A 22,867-nucleotide genomic window follows, 5' to 3' on the forward strand; every position below is an offset into this window, starting at 1 on the left:
AAATCTGAAACGGAGTAATTATTAAAAAACAGCTTAAGATCTGTGAACAATTTGCCTACCACATGCCAGTCAATCAGTTCATAACACAGCTTAAAAGAGACATTTTACATGTGCTGATTAACTTTTTTGATATGCTTTTTCCTGGTCAAAATTGAATAAACTGAGATTATTTTCCCAATTATTACAAAGAAGGCAACACAATACACAGGTGAGACTGTACTTCAAGAATTTCCCAAAAAACTTTGAGGGTGATCTTGCAGCTCTATTCATTATTGTTATTAGTACTACTACTTCTACTACTATTATTCCTACTAATACTACATTGTTCCCAACACATCCTGACACAAGTTTACAAATTTGCTTGTGTGCATGAGGTATGAAAATGTGGTTTCAATCATTAGCAATAGCTGGTATACCTTCTGTTTATAAAAAATGAACTCTCATTTAGCTTTCTAACAAGAACAGTACACATAAACCAGAAGTAAACACCTCTCTCTACTAGATTAGTCTCTTTAGTTTAGTTTAGTCTCTTGTGCAGTATTTTATATCAGGTGGTGTAGTTTTTCCCACCTCAAAGCTTCAGGGGTCCTTGGTTTGATTCTGAGCCTGCTTTCCTATCCATGTGGGTTTCTTCCAATCACAATATTTTTTTAGATACACAAGAAAATTTTGTTAGAGATATGGGTATGGCTCATTCCTGACTGCCTCCTGTTTGTGTACATGTTAATGGTGACTTCTCTATGCATTCAAAAGAAATGATTTCAATTTCAATTTTATTTGAGGCTGCTTCGAGACAATGCCCATTGTTAAAATGTGCTATACTTGTCCCATTAGGTCCATAAGCTTCTTAATAAAAATTAAATATTTGACCATATTACCAAAAAGTATCCATCCTACATCAACTCACAGTCATTTTTTGCATTGAATATAACATGCTGATACTGATCACAGTACAACTATACATCTCTGAATGGTCTTTCTCCATAGTACCTAAGTAATCTCTTTAATCAAATACTGCAATGTCTTTAACAGTTCGTGCTGTAGGCTCCTGCTGAGCCCCAGCTATGGACAAAGACTCCTACGTTCGAATGCTGTTCATAGATTTCAGTTCAGCATTCAACACAATCATCCCTCAGCAGCTGATTAAGAAGCTGAGTCTCCTGGGCCTGAACACCTCTCTCTGCAACTGGATCCTGGATTTCCTGACTGGGAGACCTCAGTCAGTCCGGATCGGGAGCAGTATCTCCAGCACCACCACACTGAGCACTAGAGCACCTCAGGGCTGTGTGCTCAGTCCATTGCTGTTCACTCTGCTGACTCACGACTGTGCAGCAATGCACAGCTCCAACCACATCGTCAAGTTCGCTGATGACACGACCGTGGTGGGTCTCATCAGCAAGAACGACGAGTCAGCATACAGAGAGGAGGTGCAACATCTAACAGCCTGGTGCAGAGCCAACAACCTCTCCCTGAACGTCGACAAGACCAAAGAGATGGTTGTTGACTTCAGGAGAGCACAGTGTGACCATTCTCCGCTGTCCATCGATGGCTCCTCTGTGGAGATCGTCAAGAGCATCAAATTCCTTGGTGTCCATCTGGCGGAGAACTTCACCTGGTCACTCAACACCAGCTCCATCACCAAGAAAGCCCAGCAGCGCCTCTACTTCCTGAGGAGGCTGAGGAAAGCCCATCTCCCTTCCCCCATCCTGACTGTGTTCTACAGAGGGACCATCGAGAGCGTCCTGAGCAACTGCATCACTGCCTGGTTTGGGAACTGCACCGTCTCAGATCGCAAGACCCTTCAGCGGATAGTGAGGACAGCTGAGAAGATCATCGGAGTCTCTCTCCCCTCTATCACAAACATTTACACCGCACGCTGCATCCGCAAAGCCGACAGCATTGTGGCTGACCCCACACACCCCTCACACACACTCTTCACCCTCCTGCCATCTGGAAAGAGGTACCGGAGCATTCAGGCCCTCACAACCAGACTGTGTAACAGTTTCTTTCCTCAAGCCATTAGGCTCCTCAACACCCGGGACTGAACTGTTCTACACTCTCACACACACTCTCACTCAGGACTGAACTGTTCTACACTCTCTCACACACACACACACTCTCACTCAGGACTGAACTGTATATTAACTCTCTGTCTCTCACACACAGATACACACACTCTCTCTTGACTGTGTGGACGCACACACACACACACATAATTTATACTGTTCATTACTTACTGCACTACCTCTACCTGTCATCCACTGCTATAGTCATATTTATGTTTATTCTATTTGCACTACCTCAACCGCTGCTGTGTATTCTTGCACAATATTTTTGCACAATACTTTTTTTTTTACATTTCACTTTATCTATTTTATTTCACTTACATTCCAGTACACGTTCTTTTATTTCTTTTCAGCGCTAAGTGTCCTGTGTTCTTTTGTGTTGTCTTTATTGTATTTATTGTCTTTTTTGCACTGTCTTGTCTATGCTCTGTTTGCACCTAGCTGCACACTGTGCACCTTACGTGGCTAAGACAAACTTCTGTCCTAGCTCTGTGGTGTTGTTTGTTGTTTAGTATTGAACTTGTTGTTGTATGTTTATGTAGCACCAGGTCCTGGAGAAACGTTGTTTCATTTCACTTTGTACTGCGCCAGCTATATGTGGTTGAAATGATAATAAAAGCTTCTTGAATCTTGAATCTTGAATCTTGACAAGTCTTCCAATTATTGTTTGGAACTCAGTCAAAGATTCAATCTGAAAGTCAAGGGTGAAAAATCTATTTGTTTATTATGGCATTTTGTTATTACTCTTAGGTAGGTTTAATGCTCAAGATCCACCCATGATACAGTGGATAATCTCACATGGATACTGTAGACTTGTATCTACGCAATGCTGCTGTAATCATAAAGACTGCCCTGTACTTGTTTCATAACTCTTGTGCTTATTCTATTGCAACTGCAAATTATTTATAATCCCACTATCCAGGTTTGCTCAAGTTCTCAAGGTTACTTGCTCATGTTGTCTCATAGAGTTTCCTTGCCACAAGTGATCCCTGAATATTATGTTAACAGATAAGACTTTTTAAACTCCTTTACTTAAATTGCATTGGTGACTACATGCTGTATACTTATTAGTGTGAACACAAAACAGTTGAGGTATGCACATAATTTAATAAAAAGTTTGGGTTAGATAATAGATTCCTCTGATTTTACCTTCTATTGACAAGGTACCCTACTCAAACTTATTCACATAGTTAAAGGCTAAACAAACAGCTTGGCCTGTAGACAAAGACTTTGTCACCCTGTCGCATGCCAGTAAAACCCCCTAACAGAGTCCCCATCTTTTAAGTCTTTCAGGACCCAGAGCCCTACACTCATCTTTCACAGAGAGAAAGAAGACAGGGAGGAGCAGGAGGGTGTATTGTGAAGCCTATTCAGATTCTGTCAGTGCACAAAAGCCCCAGGCTGATGTTGAGAGTAAATCGAGAGTTAATGGACTCCTTTCTCAGGCCTGCAGTGCAAGTTAGGGGTGTCAGTGTCTGTTTTCAGAATTTACAGTCATCTAAGTAATTGCCAGATTTATTGGCACCCATCGTGAATGATATTTTGAGCTTTAAAATGACCATTTATAACTTTTTAACTTTATTTGAAACACTTTTTTTTCTTGCAAATTAGGGAATAAATATATTTGATAAGTCAGCTAAATTAAATATATAGCTTCATTAGGATTCTGTCCAGGGAGTGAACCTCAGACCCTTGCCTTGACTTGACTGATTTCCTGTTTCTTTCCTCTTGCCCCTTGGATTATAAGATTGGTATGTTGTCCTCTGCGCGGCATTCTGGCTTTTCTTTGGATTCTTCATGTGGTTCTTTCTCTTTGAATCTCTCATATGTTTGACCTTGGCCTGTACTTTGATTCTCAGTATTGGATTGTGGACACTGTATTTATTAAACCTCCTGCACATGAATCCTAAACACGGAGTCCTGCCATTACACACAAACAGTGGCAGCCCCAGGTACCAACGTCATTAGGAGATAAAAGCAACCTTTCGTTGTGCCCTCTGACCTTGGTGTTGCCATGGAGTCTGCAAACCCTACCCTGGCTGAGCATGCTGGGATTTCCCCAAGTACAAATAAGGGAGAAAATGACTGATGACATATATATATATATACCGCTCAAAAGTTTGGGATCAATCAAAAATGTTATTGTTTTCCAAGGAAACACACATGAAATTAGTCTGAATAGAAAATATAGCAAAAGAACAGATGATTTTAAACTATATTTGCAATGTCATAGGCAAAAGACATGCTGTGGAAATTAATGAAATAATGTCACAAAGGATATGCCGATAAAAAACCTACATTTAACCACATATTTCTGAAATAACAACAAGAATTTCTGTTGGATCACAGATGGACAGATGGCAAAACACTTTGTGACTGTAATTGTATATATAAATAAGATCACTGTATGACAAACAGAAAGGATACTATTAAAGAAACATTAATTTTATGATATTTGGCTTTGCAATGATTTTTTTTTCACCCATTTGTATTTTTTCACATTGGTAAATTTTTTGCCATTGTTAATTTTTGGTTCATTTTTAATTTTTTATATTTAGCCATTGAGGCAAAGAGTAGTGCTAGAATATAGAATAGAAACTACTGGTTTCAAAGCATTAAACGGATTAGCACCATTGTCCATTATGAATTGTTTGTCTCAAGTCATTCTCTAAGATCTTGTACTGCAAGCTAGCTTAATGTCAGTGAGAAAAGGTGTGTTGAGGCCTTTAGATTTTATGTACTAAAACAAGAAACTTAGACAGAAACCTCTATTGCTTTATTTTTACAGTCATTTCTATGTTTCAGCAATGTTTGTTCTCTGTAACTAGGAACATTCTCCCCCAGACCACCAGAGGGCACCTTCTCCTGAATAAAACTGTTGACTGCACTCATTTCCTGTTCGCATACTATTTAAAAAAAAAAAAAAAAGCACATATACTGTACTTTTTAGTAATTACTTGGATTGTTTTTGTCATGCTAAATTAACTGTGATTTGCTAGCTAACAAATCTTTTGCACATGGACCTTCATTAGCCATTTGTTACATTGCCATTGCCTTTAACTTTATATATTTCTAATTACTTATTATTTATTTAATAATAATTACTTATTAATTTATTACATTTTTTTATTCCATTATTATGCATTCTATGTTGTATTAATTTTATTTGTATTTTTTAATTTTACTCATTTTATTGCTACTTATTAAATATATTGATATTATTTTGGATAATTATATATGTGATATTAATATTATTTATTAATTATTTTACATTATCTTAAGCAGTTTATAAGATTAAATCAGTCTGTATTAAAGATACGGTAGCACATGACAACCATGTTACACATTGTAAAAACACACCCATGTCTTTGATTCATATACAGATCACCTATCCTGTTCAATTCATCCTTAGGTAGCATAACTTCAAGACATCAGAAATCTTAGCACATCTGAATAGTACTTTTAAAGTATGTAGTAGTACCTTTTGTAGTAAGGAGCAGGAAGGGACAATTGGAAGCGAGATGTATTATATAAAATTAGTCATGCACAGTTGTGATGAAACTTCTTTACATTTCCAAAGCAAAGACACAGTCTGTCAGGGAGCAGACAAGCAGGCTAGTCCGACTGTCTGCTACCTGCAATGAGACTGTGTCTGTTCCCTGAGCTAAATGTAGAAACACTCAGAAAATTTGTTTTAGTAACATGATTAGCATAAAATTAGATCATAGTGAATGCACAGCCAGCACCCTTGATCTGAAGCTAGGACTGTTAAATATAAGGTCTCTTGCATCTATAGCACTTATTTTTAATGAAATAATGAAATGGAAGGTTCATGGGCATAGAGTGTTTGGTGTATTGGAATGTTTGCTACCTTGCTACTCTCGCAAGTTACTTAGGTTTGCTTACTGTGGAGTTGTTGAACATTTTATGTCCCAGGAAGCTCTCATGTCTTTTAACTTCTCTCTCTTTTAGCTATGCTGTCTAGCTAGTCTTGTCAGAGTCCTTGCCTGCAATTTGCACATTATCTACATAATCTTTAACCATTACATGATTACAAGCATACCTAATCTCTCTCTCTCTCTTCCAAGCTCTCAGTGTTCTGAGTTCCCAGTGTGACAGCTTCTCCTTTCCAGACCTGCATGATCCATCCTGACTCCCTACCTGATTGGTGTCTTGTCACTTGGTGGTGACTGGTCACTCTGCTGCTGGGGTTGGATCTGCATGCACCCTGTGACCAATAGGACTACCGTGGATAGAACCACTTGGAGACTATCACGCCATATTTGAACTGCTGTTTTGGTGGTCAGCTTTGTGCTCGGGTCTTCATCAGTGAATATCTGAAGCAGGATAGAAATTAGTGTTAAGTCTATAATAAATTCAGAAATTACACTGAAGTTGTTCGGGAGCTCTTAGTTGCATAATTCCACTTGACTTTAAACAGATGTTGAAAGGACATTATTTATATTTACATTATTTACTGTCCATTGTCACTCAAATGGGGATGTGTTCCCCTCTGAGCCTGGTTCCTCTCAAGGTTTCCTCCTCATATCATCTCATGGAGAATTTCCTTGCCACCATTGCCTCAGGCTTGCTCATTAGGGACAAATATTAATTTTAAACTTTATAATTTTTATGTTTCCATATTTCTGTAAAGTTGCTTTGAAAAAAAATGTCTATTGTTAAAAGTTCTAAACAACTAAATTTAACTGAATTAATAGTCTTTAAATTCTAGAAGGTATATATTTCTTCTAGGTGAAAAGCTGAATTTTCTCCTCTCAGTAACTGCTTATGACTGATACATTATTTAAATATAAAAATGTTGTTCATGGAAATTCACTATTGTCAATACATGCTCTAGCCTTTTCTGTCCACCTTTTGCCAAGATTGCCCCAGTGATACCACCACTGTGGGATTTAATTACTTGCCACCAGGGGACTGGACAGATTGGAAAGGAAAAGGAGGCCAGAGGACTGGGACATGGGGATAATCCTTCTACTTCAGCTTTTTGAAACTAATTGGACTGCTTTTATGTGCAGAATAAATTTGGGCAGGTTATAAGGGTTAGTAAAACAGCTCTCCCATTCCTGCATAAAGTCAAGGCACTGGGTTAGGTTTGAATTTTATTGAATTTATCATCAGATCTCTGCATATTCCTATTTCTTCACAGCATGAGTTAATGAAACAATACTGTGAGAATACTGACAATCATTCATTTGACATGTTTGCATGGATATGTGTGGTGTGTATTTTAAAAGAGTTGATTATGGGAAGCAAACAACAAGTTAAGGAAAACTCTTTAACTTTCCTATTTTTAATTACTTTTGAAATAAGATCATTTTGATTCTTTCTAAATCGTGGGAATGTGTAACCCACATTGTGAAAATCTGCTACTTATGCATCTAATGCAATGGCAGAAATTGAACAATATACTGTATATAGAACCACATAATTGCACTCTGACATGGAGAATCTCCACCATTACCGGAAATGATCTGGATTTCTGCAAGTCTTGCTGGATAAGGTTGTCTGCTAAACAAACTACTTCAGAAACTACACACTGTTTCCCATGTTCCCATGAACTAACTTCAGAGCCATGATTTAATTCCTTATGTTCCTTTCGAAGCCATGGTAATGGAGTCATGGAGCAAGCATACTGAAGGGTTTAAATGTTTTCAGCAACAGCCATAACCATAGCCATGGCCATTTGAGATATGCAACATGCTCTCAAATTTAAATGGGCATAACAGCGGCTTAGCAAACTGGCCAAATTTGCAACCAAGATTTTAGTGAGATGTTTTCAGTATGTAGGATTTCTCATTGCCAATTTTGCCCACCGTAACTTTGTTGTTTTCAGTATGCTAGAGCAGAGGCTTCCAACCATTCCACATCTGATTGCTACCATCCTGCAGCAGTTATTGCTCTTTCTGTTGAAACAACCTCATGGGGCAATGAGAGCAGCAGGCTGAGACAGCATTGGTTAAAGTAGTAAATGACCAACTACTGGCCTCTGAACAGGGTTGTATCTCCTTGCTTGTTTTGTTTGACCTTTCTGAAGCTTGATGCTATTGATCATATACTTCTCCTTGATAGACCTGAAAATATTATTGGAATTATGCAAATTGACCTCTCCTGTCAGTTACACCATGTAAAATATCTTGGTGTGATTATTGATCCAATCTGTTATTTGAAGTTCATGTAGAAAGCCTCCTTTCATCTCAGACATGTCACGACATGATTCCAAAAAAAATTGTTCATGCTTTTGTTAGCTTTATGGTAGATTACTGTAATGCCTTACTGACTGGATGTTACAGTACAATTGCTCCAATTAGTCCAGAAAACAGCAGCTAGTCCTAACTAAAACCAGAAGATATGTTCTGATTATAAAATACTACTACTGACCTATAAAGCACTGAATGGTCTCTTTATTTTCATGATCAGCCATGTCTACTTTGATCAAAAGGTGCAGGCTATTTAATGCTACCATAAATAGTGAAGGCTACAGCAGGGGGTGTAGCTTTTCACAGAGTTGAGGAACAGCCTTCCGTTTCGTCACTCCATTTTTAAATGTTCAGAGAAAAGTGTTTTGTGTGTGTGTGTTTAAGTTGAGGCTGAAAACATATTTGTCTAGTCAAGCCTTTTGTGAATAGTTTTTTCTTAGGTAAAGGGGCAGATCTGGAGGATTCATAATAGAGTGCTTCAGTGAACTAGGATTTTTGAATGCTGTCACTGCCTCTTATATATTTCATGAAAAAACAAGCATAATCTGTGTTTTCTGTTTCTTTCTTTCTCTGTATTGAACTACACATGCTACTCCTTAGATCTCAGTGAATCTGATGCATTCCGATCTCCAGACCTGCCTGATTTAGCTTGACGTCCTACTTCTGATTGGAGTTTTCATCACTTGAATGCTGGTTGCTATTGCTGAGTATGGCCCTGCATGGGATTGCCGTGGATAGTACTGCTTAGAAACCATGGACATGGCTTTGGACTACAATTGCTACAAACAGATTTGCTCTAAAGTCTCCATTTGTGAACAGTTGATAACTTCAAGAAGATAGACTTCATGTTATAGAATGCATTTCTTGCCTACACAGATGCACTTATAGTACACAGTGACAATATAGTACACAGTTACAGAAGGGAGATTATTTTATAATCACACAATCTGGTGTCACCCAGATGAGGATGGGTTTCCTGTTGTGTTTGGTTCCTCTCAAAGTTTTTTCCTAATAAAGGCTCAGGGAGTTTTTCATTGGCACCCTGGTTTGCTCATTAGGGCTATATTTTTTTATTTAAGATTAAGAATTTATATCCTAAATTTAAAGCTTTCTCTTATACCTCCACAAATATGGAACAATATTCCAATTAGAGTTTGGGACAAAGTGTGTTTAAATCTATTCTAAAAGTGCATTTTTTGTCAATCATTTGTTAAATAATTTGGTTCATGGTTCGTTTATGGTCGTCAGGCCCAACCTCCCCCGCGTTCACTCAGGTTTGTTGACAGTGGAGTGGCTGGCCACTTCATGTCTCAAGACGCCCTCAAGTCTGTGTTACCTTTTGGCACTCCCTTTTAGTTATGCTGTCATACATAGTCTGCCCGCCTCCCATTTTCCTCTGTCTCACCCTTTCTGTCAAGCTAAATATGCTACTTATGACATGCCAGCGAGTCTGACTCATTCTGCTCTCTGGCCCCGCCTGATCCATCCCTTCATCTCGTTGGAGTTCACATGCCCTGACAATCACTCACTGTTGATAAGGATGGCCCCAAACTTACAGCCTAAAAGTTAAATTGAGTCAGGAATCCATGAGTCTGTTTTTGAAGAGCTTATTTCAAGATGGACAAAGTGAGAAAGGAACAGGAAGGAATCAGGAGAGAGAGGAAATGTGAATGAAAGATATTGTAAGAGGGCAGGAAAGATGGAAAGAAAGTCTGCTGAGAACATTTTTGACAGGAAGGAGGTGTGGCAGGCTCTGGCTTTGACAAAGGTGGTTGTGTGTGCGACCTGGACAAGCCAAACTGTGGAAAATTCCCTCTGTGGTGCCTGTGCCAGTTTCTTGGGCAGGGAGATGAAATCAACCTGTTTTCATGGTGGGGGAGCTACAGAAAAATGCCACAGTGTTCCAACTCAAACACAACCACATTATCCTAAGTATCCTACCTCAGGGAGAAGTAGCACAACTAGAGAGAAAAACATATTTTGCGAACATGCATTAACAAACATATATACATATTCTAACAATATGGATTCATTTTTGTTAGTTATTTATTTATAATAAATAGTTATTTGAGAATGAGAGAGATTGTATGTGAATTCACCCCTGTAAATTGCGATGACATTTTGAATAAATTGAAATGAATAAAAAGCTAATTAGTAATGTGATTAGGATAGGTAATAAGAGCTGTCTCACTTTGTATGCAACTGTTACAGACTGTTGATATAGTTACAATTGTTTATAGGCAGCAAATTCATTTAGAATGGTGATTAAACTGACTGCAACTACTTTGAATGCAATGAATGGTTTAAACACATAACTTCCAGATATTCCAAATCAAGTATTCCAGACAGACCATGGTATGGTATTAGACCTACATTAAATCTACATTTTTTTACTATCTAACTGTATAGCTATATATTACATACTATATAACAATATAAGAGTTTTGTTGGTACACTGTCAATTGTAGCAATTGTCAGTTGCTCTACTGCCCATCAGTGAAAAGGGACCATCACAGGTCCAATGCTCACCTTGTCTTATTTAGATAGTGACACTGATGTTGCAGTGTGTCATGGTCCAGGGCAGGCACAAATTCTTTTCACTGTAACAAAAGGGCCTAAACATGCTCTAGCATGACAATGCCCCTATGGACAAATGGATATATAAAAATGACTACCACACATTAGAGAAGCTATAATGTAGCACCCAGTATAAGGCATATCATGTAGGGAGCCAGTTTAAATAAGTTTAGCTTCACAAATACATTATATGGCCAAAGATATGTGGAAACCTGACCATCACACTCGTGTATTTTTTCAGAATTCTCTTTCTGATTCTTAATAGGTTTTGGAGCATTACTGTAGGAATTTGCGCTCATTCAGTCACTGGAGCATTAATGAGGTCAGTAACTGATGTCATTCTAGAAGGACTTGGATGTAGAGGACATTCCGGTTCATCTCAAAGGTGTTCAGTGGTATGAGGTCAGGGCTCTGTTCAGGCTACTTCCAATTCAACCTTGGAAAAACATGTTTCCATAGACCTTGCTATGTGCTGTGCCATTCTGGAACAGGTTTAGGCTATGCCTCAGAGTTCCTGTGAAGGAAAACTGTAATGCTACAGCATACAAATCCATCCTATACAAATATATTAATGTGTAGGCCACTAGATTTCTTCTACACCAAACTTTTCGAACTATGCCTTTATGTAACTTATTTTGTGTACAGTTTGGGCCATGATCCTTAGTTTGAATGAAGGAAATTCAAATACAAAGACATTTTAGTCAATTTTGTGCTTTCAGCAATATTTTGAGGAAGTGTACCTTTACGTAAATTCCCAGAGATACCAAGGAGGAAAATAATGTTTACTGTGACACAATAAGTTGACAAGTAATTTACTTAATCTGGTTCTTTAAATATTTATGCATTTTCCTATTTGAAAATGAAGAGGGTGCATTACAAACATAGAGCACAGTGGCTGCATCAATTCAACTGATGAGCCATAGATCAACTGAGATTCACACAACTCATAAATTAAGCATTTATACATATATTTACAACTATTTAGAACATTTTCATATTCATTTCACAATAATGTCTTTTATTCAGTTAATTCATACAAAGAATTAAATAATGTTCACCTCCGTCGTCTCACCCCACAGAGCAAGTTCATCACTGAGTATTTAGAGCCGGATGTTTGGGGAGGCTTTGGGTCAGGGTCTGAGGGGGTATTTTCTGTGGCTGGAGCAATACTGTACACAGGGAGTGATGAGGGAGGTGATGATAAACTCTGCACATGTTCCACATCAGGCGTTTTTATGCTATTCCCATCTTGTGATACACTTAGGTCTTGCAGATGCCTCACAAAGGTCAGAGTCTGTTGCGAGAGGGATGTGAATTCCTTGGAGACTTTTTCAAACTGCCAACAAGCAAAAATAAATAGAGAGCATGAAATGTAACTTAATTTTGATGGCCTTACTGTCAGAGTCTGGCAAAATATGAACCAACCAAGTTTTTATTTATTTATTTATTTTTTTACATATTTAACAAATAACGCAATTATTTAAATCTACATTAAGCAAAGGTGTAGTTTCTTCTGTCTGCAGTGATATAATCTAACAAATTAATTAATGATATTCCTGTTAACACCAGTAGTTCCTATGATGAAATAAAATGATATAGTGAGGCTGTCTGTATTACTACCCAATTCCATGCATCATATACATCGACATTACTGAAGATAAGCCTTTGCAAAGAGTCATTCAGGGAAGCAAATAATTGTTGATCTTACAAAGAGTATTGAGGCTATGAGTCTATGTGTTGGCTTTGTGTATAGTCCACTGTTAATTTTGGAGCAGGTTGGTTCTAATTACTGGCCATCAGCCTTACTATCTTAAGCACACACAAAAGTGATTCAGCAATAGTTGCAGCTATGACAGAATAGTGGGAGATTTTATTTGTTTCTTATTCTTATGGGGCAGTGGTGACTCAAGTGGATAAGGCTCTGGGTTGTTGATCGGAGTATCAGGGTTTAAGCCCCAGCACCACCAAGCTCCACTGTTGGCCAATTGAGCAAGGCTCTTAACCCTCTCTGATCCAGGGGCGCTGTATCATAGCTGCCCCTGTGCTCTGACTCCAACCTCCTCAGCTGGGATATGTGAAGAAAAGAATTCCACTGTGCTGTAATGTATGTGTGGCGATAATAAAGGCTTCATGCACGCAGTTCTCTTATTAATTTCTGAGTATAAGAAAGCATTTTTTTTTGCACGCAATATGCCGATAGACTATCAGAACTACCACTTAAATTGACACCCAAAAGCACCCTTTTAAACCTAATAATGTCTATTGTCATGGAAATTGTTTGTACAGGATGTTTTCAAATTGTCATGGATGCCAGAATCATGTCTAAATTGAGACTGTAATATTATGGTGCCTTGTAAGCTTGGCTTCTGTGTATTGCCAGAACGGCAAGTGTGCCACCTGGGAATGGTATGGATTAATGGAGGCCCAGTCAGTAAGACTTGAGCTACTAATTGGAAAGTTATGAGTTCAGAAGCCAGCATCGCAAAGCTGCCATTGTTTGGTCCTTGATCAAGACCCAAAACACCCTCAACTCCTTAGTTGTATATCCTGTGTCAACTGTAAGTGTTACTGTAAGCATACAGTAATATTTAAAATAGCTATTGCCACTGGATATGAATCACCTAGAATTACTTCACCTATGGATATGGCTAAATAGATTATGGGAAAAGATACACATTATTTTACTGCCATATTTGATGGTTAGATGTAGCTAGCAGGCATAGTTGCTCACTCCATATGACCAGAGGTATTCAGCATGGCCAGAACTATTACCAGAAAAACCATCCGTCTTTATGCGACTCTTCAGTCGTTATGGGGTTCATCAGATTCTTGTTGGCAATGTATCTCAGTTTTACTCTTAGGAGTTTGCCAAGTTGAATACTTTGCAACATAGCAATTCTGCACCTAAATATTCCCCACTAACAGGTTGGTAGAACACTTCCAAATGCACAGAATCCGTACAGGAGAGACTAGTTACGTTCTTTTTAACATAGAAGAAAACACTTCATACAACAACAAAGGAGTCAAAGGATACTGTTCCTTAAGAATTCCCTCAACAGTGCCATGAATCAGCCATGAATCAGTGCCATGAATCAGTCACAGTCTGTGACTAATTCTGTGACTGGTAATATCATTACCAGGGTTTACGTTTCAGCAAAATGTTCCAGTCCTATTACATTTCAAAAAACCACACAAAAGACCTGAAACTAGTCCAGAATACTAAGGCAGCAACAAATAATTTGCATGGATTACTACACTTTGATAAACAAACCCCTCTGAAAGTATTGGAACGAAGTATATGTCTTCAGTGTTTTTTCATTCGGGTTTGAGATCAACAAATGAATATGAGATGATAGATCAGAATTTCAGCTTTCATTTTCTGATATTAACATCTAGATGTGTTAAACAACTTAGAACATTGCACATTGTTGGCAAACCACACAATTTTAGGTGAGGAAAAAATATAGAAAAAGATTGTATTAAAGTAAATTAAAGCATATTACTTGCTTGGAATAACCCCATTAAACACGAAGAACCACTGACATCACAAACTGTTTTTTTCTTCTGTTCTTTTTCCTTTTTCTTTTTTTTCTTTTGTGATGCTCCTCCAGACTAGAGCAGCTTATTTTAGTAGTTGTTTGTACTGGGGGCAGAGGTGTCCAATCTTATCTGGAAAGGGTTGGTGTGAATGCAGGTTTTTATTCATACCAAGCAGAGGGCACACCTGAGTATACTGAAAGCCAAGATCAACTGATTAAACAGGTGGAATCAAGTGTGACTCCTACATGATTGGAATTAAAAATATGGCCCTTGCAAATAAGTTTGCACACCACTGACTCTGGGGGTTTCTCCCTTCAGTCTCCTCTTCAGTAATGTTGCTCAGTTGGGTTGAGGTCTGGTGATTGTCATGGCCAGTTTAAAACCATGCATTTTTCCTCAAGATTATGTCCTTTGATGTGTTGGCAGTGTGTTTTGGGTCATTGCCTTACTGCAGGATAAAGTTCCTCACAATTAGTCTGAGTTCATTATTTGTATATTACTCTTCTTCAAACAGTGAACTGTGATACTTTCACCCCTTGGCCTGTAGAGGTTGCTGGTGATGTCACTGTTTTTAGATTTTTCTGCACAGCTCTCTGTTTCTGTCATCAGCTGTTGTCGTTTTCCTCGGCTGACCTGTTCCATGTCTCGTTTCTTTCTTTTTAGGATATTTCTAATTGTTGTATTGGCTATGACCAGTGCTTGTGCAATGGCTCTGATTGGTTTTCCTTCTTTTCTCAGGTTTAAAATGGCCTGCTTTTTACCCCATGGGTAGGTATTCATGTAGGTTTATCCTTTTAATTAACAAATGCAGTCTTCACAGGCAAAACCCACAGTGCAAAGCAATAGAATACATTTAAAGGGTTGATGACTCTCATCAACCCTTTAAACAATCCACCTAACGGAGAAGACCAAGGCAACGAGGATCTTCTGTCACTCACTTGTTGTATAATTTTTATCACTTGAAACTGGGTGGGTTCAAACAAAAGGTGTCATGTTCTAAGTTGTTTAACACATTTACCTAAATATCAGGAAATAAGAGCTTACATTCTGCTCAAATACGTCTTTTAATTTCAATCCCACATATTTTTAGTGCATAGCAAAAATAATAGAAAACGCCTTGCCCTTCCAATACTGTCCTGCATATATACTGTATATAGAGTATATAGTGTCAAGGTTAAATAGCTTATTTACAGCATTTAGCAGATATCCTTATTCAGACCATGTGTCATTCATATGCTAAATGATTCTGCCCTCTTGGAGTGTGCATCATTGGAAAATACCACACGATTAGGATTGCCTAAACCATAGCTAGCTTTTGAACAAATTTGAGGGTGTAAAAAGTTGGTGGCATATTTGGGCTGATTTAAAAACAGTCCATGGCTGCCAAGATCTTGTTTAAAGCAAAATAAATAAATGCTCTATGGCAAAGGAAAAACCTAAATGCAGACAGTTCAGAAAGGTCATCTTAAAATACAAAAGTTGCTTTGACGTTTCAATGTATAATCTTGAGTTTAAGCATACCTGCTTCCACTTCCACTGCATTATGTACTGTAATGCTATCCCATTAATGCTATGTAAACTGACCACATTCACTTCATATTTTTCATACAAGTAGAAAACATTTTGAGGTAGCGTTACCTAAGCAAGGCAGCCAGCTTAGTTTCCTGCAAATGCACTGTATACCTACCTCACTACTTCTGTACATCTGTAATTTCATACTAATTCTATACTAATAATCATACAATACTAATCAGACTAATTTCTGGATTTAACAGTTGGTTTGATAACATCACAGTCCTCAAAACCCAAACAAATAACACTGTGGCCTTTCTCTTTAGGAATAACGCTGTTCCTAATATAGCAAACTATTGTGTAAACCTGGCAACCCTACTACTGCTGTATTTTCTCAGTGAAGCACACTCCAAAAGAACAGGATCTATTAGCATATAAACAAAACATTTAAGTTAGGTAGTAAGTTTTATTTTAAGATTAAACATTTTATATTTAAAATTTATTATTTGACAGAAGTCTCTATCTAAAAGTCAAAGAGTCAGCAAGAGTATTCAACTATTTACATTTGGCACCCTACAGATTGCAAGTCGCGAATTTATTGTCACTGTTTTCTTTGTCAGCAGAAGCGAGTTTATACCAAATGTTCTGCATGCACATTAAAAATGTTAGGAGTTTTCTGCTGATGTAATTGTCCCTGTGAGCTGGCAGTATATTTTCTGTATTACACTCAGTAAAGTAAAAGAAGTGATAATAAAAGCTTGGGGTAGACCTGCTTCACTGTTTAGTTCACAAACAATTCCCGTACATGTACCTAATTGTAACTATTTGAAATACAGCCGAGTTGAAATATTGTATTTCTATGATAAAGACTGCAATTAAACTTTCCTTTTTCTGCATTGTTAAAAAGTCTATATTTGTGCATTTTATTTTCATGTGTTTGCATGAAGATCAGATCCTTAGAGATCCTTTGAAACATAAAGCCAATATTTATGATTGATAGTCAAACTTAATATGGTATTGCTAAATTGTTAAACTTTAGATTTACCTGCTGGGTGTTACACTGCAGAAGGTCTCTTGTCCATGTAGACTTCACTGTTAGGCCCATAGTCTGAGCCAGAGCCTGCTGCTTATTTTCCAGCTCCTATTGAAGAGGTATCAGAAATTATTCTCTCTTCAGGAGTGACCAGAGGGATAATAGTTTGTTTGAGTATACAATAAAGGAAAGGAGAGTATTAGAGGTTAGGATATGGGGGCATGGATGTATTTTTCACCTCAAGAAGATGTGTACTTGTGCTCAGGTGCACTTGACACTCATGAATCCTACTCTGGAACAGGCCCAGGTTTGTGTATAAGCCCTAGAACACATATACCAAGATATAGAAATTTGACAAACCCCCTAAGCATCATCATTGTATCAGGTGTTGATTCACTGATGAAAAACTGATGAATTATTCTACAATCCCACATTCATTTATAATCTAACCTCAGTGTCAGTGAGGACAGTGTGAGTGTCCTCAGCGTCCTGGCACTTTTCCCGCTGCAGGGTCACTTTTGTGTGCAGATCCTCTAGCAGCTCCCAGTACTCCTGCAACTCCTGCTGAATGTTAGCCATGCATACCCCAAACTGATCCTGCGTCTGAAGGAGAAAGCGCAGGACACTCACCCTGAGCAAGGGAGAAGAGGATAAAGAAGAAAGAGTAGAATAAAGGCAGAGAGGATGGATTGTTCTTTTATGTATGCTCAAACCTTGATATTTGCAACTAAATAACTAAAGAAAGCTACTCAATATCAAGGGTTATCTTACAACTATTGTTAGCATCAACAGGCTAATAAGAAAAAAATGAATGCAAAAGTATTTTGGTGGCATCAGCGTTACCTCTCTTGCAGATAAGTGCAAATATGTTCCACTCTGTCTTCTACTTTTGTCTTGATCATTTTGTCCTCCTTATCGTTGGTCTGCAACATTTGCTCTTCCATAGGGACACTATTGTTTGTTGCCACTGTTATTAATTTAGATATTGCCTAATAAAAAAAGAGGCATACAGATTCAAAAGTGCTAATTAGACAATACCTGAAAAAAGCACTTCTAACATACAGATTAGATTTTGGTTCACAGTCAGATGTGGCGATGACTGGATGTTCTAGAGGAATGAGTTATCTGTTTTGATAGGTATGTTTGAGTACCTGGTTATGTTAACCCTTAACTACATGGATGTAAAACTGTTGAAAGATTTTATCATGATCAACATTATAAAATATATTAATTCAATTATATTTAATATATTGTGTATGTTTGTTACTTAAGGATTATAAATTGTGGTTCTTCTCCAAAATGTTGCCAGAAAGTTGGATGTATTTGTATAGGATGTATTTGTAAGCTGTATGGATGTTTTTGTATAAGATGGATTTGTATGGTGTAGCCTTGCAATTTTCCTTCAGAGGAACTCAGAGGCATAGTCCAAACCCGTTACAGAATGACAATGCCCATGCACACAATGCAAGGTTTATTAAAACATGTTTTTCCAAGGTTGAATTGGAAGCGGCCTGCACAGAGCCCTGACCTCATACCCTACTGAACAACATTGGGATGAACTGCAATGCAGACTGCAGTCCAGGTATCGTTGCGTGACATCAGTCGCCTGACCGCACTAATGCTCTTATGGCTGAATGTGCAAAACCCCACATCCTCATTAGAAAATCTAGCAGAAAGCCTTTCCAGAAGAGTGGAGGCTATTATAACAGCAGATCTGGACTGAATCTTAAGAGGAATGTTCACAATGCACATATGACTGTTATGGACAAATGTTCACAAATGTTTGGCCAAATGATGTATTGTTTTTTTTTCTTCTGCAAAACCCTGTTTTAACTGTTAATCCTGCCTAATGATATTGCTTGGTCACAGTTGAAAATAGTTCTAAAAATATCTAAAAATGCTCAAAACATGCTCCTGGACTATTACAGGGTTAATCTAAAAAAAATCATTAGATTGTAGCTTCTTATCTTTACTACTCACTAGGTATGTTAGCTTCTCAACCTTGATTTCTTTTGGGCTATGCCATTATTATTGTAATCTTGCCACCCAAAATCTTGCTACTGGTTGATATGACAGCAACAGCATGACTCCATCCCATTAACTGACACAGAGCAAATTATAAAAATTATATTTTAGATACAACCAGGAAACATAACAGCCAGGTACTCCACTGACCTCCAGCTTGCTAATGAGGCCTTGTATCTGGGAAACTCTTGGATCTGACATGGGTTCCTGGAGAAGCGAGACCACCAAGCCATCCAGTAGAGCTCTTACCATGGATAATAGATGACCTGCATCTTGTTGACTGATGAGAATGTAAACAAAGAACAAAAAAACTATAATACAGCAACTATTCAAAGAATCAAGCGTTACAGCTGTTTGATTAAATTCTATGGCCTTGGTAGATTTGACTAATGTGTGACCAGTATACAAATTATAAATGTCAATATGTTCTTGATAATTGTTGAGTGTTTACACACCTGCTAACTAGGCTGACACCAAATTTATGGGCTAAAATCCTAGGATTACTTTAGAAAGTTTTTTTGTAAAAGGTTTTGTATATTATGCAAATTTAATAATATTAGTATATTATGCAAAAATCCTAAGTGGACAGAGATTAATGCTTCTGGAAGCTTTTTTGTTTAAGAACCCAAACCCAATGAATCAGAGGAAAAAATGAATTTTGTTTGTTAGGGCTCATGCATCTTAAGATCATATATATAAATGCTTGCACTCTTGCACCACCATTAGACTGATCGAGCCCATCTCACTGTGGGAGCATGAAGTACTCCCTGGTGACCAAGTTTCAATTTTATATGACTAAAGGTAAAGGTATGGGCTACAAAATTCATTTCAGTGAAGAAGAAGAAAAAGCAAAACTGAACAAAAACAAAAAAGGTTCCAGTATTATGTGTTTGGAAACCTAATAAGCAAATTTCTAACAAAAACAATAGGGTTCCAGCATGGGCCTTCCATTAATAATACTGTAGGTAAGTTCTAAAGGATAAGGGTGTTACTGTAGTTAAATGCTGAATGTTGTAAAGGTATAGTAAATACACACACAGACACACAAACACAGACACATACTTATATAGGATATTATGGACATGAAACTCATGAGTATGTATTTAATATACATACCATACAGCAAACAAACAAATCACAGATATGACATATGAAAAAGGTTTTGTTCAATTGCTTAACATTCTTGCTTTGTAAAACATACATAAAAAAAAAAAAAAAAAATCACTGACATTTTCTTTAATATTACTGGCATATCTTTTTCCAAATCAAGTAGAGAAAAAAATATGGAATCAGTTAATGTTGAGGAAAAACATATGGAATCATCAACAAAAAAAACACAATTAGTATGTTGTTGCTCCTCCTCTGGCTTTGACAGCCTGAATTCTTTGAGGCATAGACTTCACTAATGAAAAACAATAGCCCCCATTAATCTGGTTCCAACTTTCAATAGCAGCTGACAGATCAGCTTTGCAGGATGGAGCCTTATCACGGACCAATGTTTTTAATTTCCACCATAAATTTTAAATTGGTTTAAGATTCAGACTGTTTGCTGGCCATGTCACTGAGTTGATATGCCATTCCTGAAGAAAAGCTTTAACACTCTTTGCTCTGTGGCAAGATGCACTATCATCCTGGAAAATCATCACCAACCTATTTTCTATTGATGGAATGAGAAAAGAGTCCAGGATTTCAATGTATACCTGTGCATTGACTGCAGAGGTAATGGTTGCCATCTCCCATGATTCTTTACCTGACATGCAACTCCATATCATAAATGAGCTGGAAAATTTGTTTTCTTCAGGCAGTCATCTTCATATGTTTCTTTAGAACAGCACCAGACAAAGGTTCCAGCATCATCTCCTTGGCTAATGCAGATTCGTAAGTCATCACTGAATATCACTTTCATCCAATCATCCACACCCCAAGATTGCTTCTCTTTAGCACACTGTAACCTTTTCTTCTGCTTTGGTATTTGTGCTGGTTTTCGTTTGGCTTGTCTAAATGTAAACTCTATTTCATTTAGCCGGTTTCTTACGGTTCTGTCACAAACATTGATTCCTGTTTCCAGCTATTTGTTTTTCGATTGTTTTGTTGTGCATTTTCTATTTTCATGTCATATTGCTTTGAGTTTTCTATCCTGATGCTTTGATGTCTTCCTTAGTCTGCCGGTATGTTTCCTTTTATAACCTTCTTATTAAGTTTATACTTTCACCAAATTTAGCCACAGCTGCCTGAAGCAACCAACTTCTTTGGTCACAAAATTCCTTGAAATTGAAATTCCTTTATAATCCTTGACATTGTTTCAACTGACAGCTCTTTCGTTGGGAGTGTGAAAGCATTGCTGACTAATTAACATTTTTAGACTTGTCCCTGTATTTGTTTTAAAAAAGGAAATGAATAAGTGATTCCAAAAGGTTTTTTTTCCCCCTCAACATTGAGTGTTTCCATACTTTTTTCCTCTACTTGATTTGGAAAAGACATGCCATCAATAAAAATATAAATGTCAGTGAATTTTTTGATGTATGTTTCACAAAAATAAAATGTTAAGCTATTGAACAAAAGATTTTTGTGTCATATCTGTGATTTGTTATCTTATTTGTTATTATAAAATTGTTATAAAGTTGTTATAATAAAATAAAAAAGCTGAGTGAGCCTCCCCTTTTGGCAGGGGCTGTATATGAGTTTCATGTACATAAAGCCCCATTGGCATCATCACGTGTTTCCTCCTAATAATAAACACAATAATGAGTCAAATAATGATTAATTTCCCTAAGAATCTTAGGAACCTATTGTATCATAAGCCTGAGGTTTACACCCCTAGTTATTTCACAGTATCATATTTAGTTGTTTCGATGTTAATATATACATTATATTTCTTTTCTTCCTGAAGAAAATGAATCTATCTTCATTTTACACTTTTTTTAAGTTATAGTTGCTCCCAAAATCTGTAACTTTAGTCTAACATAAGTGGAGAATGCACTACAGGTTATAGGTTTTAACTTAAATAGAAAAATTCTGGAATTTTTTTTAATGTGTGGGAAAAACCTAGGGGGGATTTGAGAAAAAAAAATGTTTTTTTTTTGCCAGTACTTTGTCATTTATACTATGAGAAAACAAATATATTTTACAAAATATAGACGTTCTTATTATACATGCCTTGGCTATCTGCTTGAGTAAGGAGTCAGTTGTGCTAAATGTGCGGATACAGTTTGCCTAAAGCTATGTAAAAACTTGCTAGCCAAGTCTGCTTTCTCACACAGTGAAAGACAGTCTTTTGACATAAGCCAGATCAATTAAATTTGTAATCAGGTACAGGTCTGTACACTTGTTCATCACATTGTCAATAGAGCTGCGTGTACACTCTGCACATACGAATGCAGAAAAAGTTTTAAAATATTTGAATAACATGGGAAATTAGGCAACAAAGCAGAACTCTGTTTTTCGCTGACATAACTGATGGAAACATTCATGCTGGGACAAAGCTAAGAAAGATGTTTTAATTAATACTTTGTTGATCACAATGCTAGTTAAAGTAGACACTACTCAGGCGGATAGCAAAGTCTGAGCAGCATGTCACAGAGTACAGCTGGAAGTGTCTGTATGTACGGCATGTACAAGGTTTAAACTGTGATATTTGTTCCTAGAAATATGTCGACTTAATGTATGTCTACAGTTTGCCATTGCACATTTATGATTTTCTGTCTTTTTCCACTCTTGCAACTGCAGTAATGAAATGGGGAAAAGGGACAATCAAGCAAATCAAACATGCATCAGAGCATATTAAGAATGCAGCAGTGAGAAAGCGAGGGATTGTTGTTTGCTATTTTTTATTATTGTTAAGCACTGAAGCATGAGTTTTCACGATTTTTGTACACACACACACTGAGTTTTCATTG

General features: G+C 37.3%; 1 protein-coding gene across 2 annotated transcripts in view; it reads right to left on the reverse strand.

Annotated features, from left to right (window-relative positions):
• The window catches only part of si:ch211-151h10.2 (uncharacterized protein LOC567699 homolog), a 41,626-nt gene that overhangs the window by 15,898 nt on the left and 2,861 nt on the right, over positions 1-22,867 (reverse strand). The window contains exons 4-9 of one of the 2 annotated variants that reach the window (XM_058387515.1): positions 19,122-19,251; positions 17,790-17,935; positions 17,397-17,577; positions 17,185-17,268; positions 16,959-17,054; positions 6,228-6,403 (exon numbers count right to left, since the gene is read on the reverse strand). In XM_058387515.1, the coding sequence (XP_058243498.1) occupies positions 6,228-6,403; positions 16,959-17,054; positions 17,185-17,268; positions 17,397-17,577; positions 17,790-17,935; positions 19,122-19,251 (813 nt within the window). Of the gene's footprint in view, positions 1-6,227; positions 6,404-10,410; positions 12,198-16,958; positions 17,055-17,184; positions 17,269-17,396; positions 17,578-17,789; positions 17,936-19,121; positions 19,252-22,867 lie in introns of those variants that run through there. The other variant, XM_058387516.1, reaches the window with a different exon arrangement.

The sequence above is a fragment of the Hemibagrus wyckioides genome, linkage group LG04 (assembly GCF_019097595.1).
Source record: "Hemibagrus wyckioides isolate EC202008001 linkage group LG04, SWU_Hwy_1.0, whole genome shotgun sequence".
Lineage (NCBI taxonomy): Eukaryota > Metazoa > Chordata > Actinopteri > Siluriformes > Bagridae > Hemibagrus > Hemibagrus wyckioides.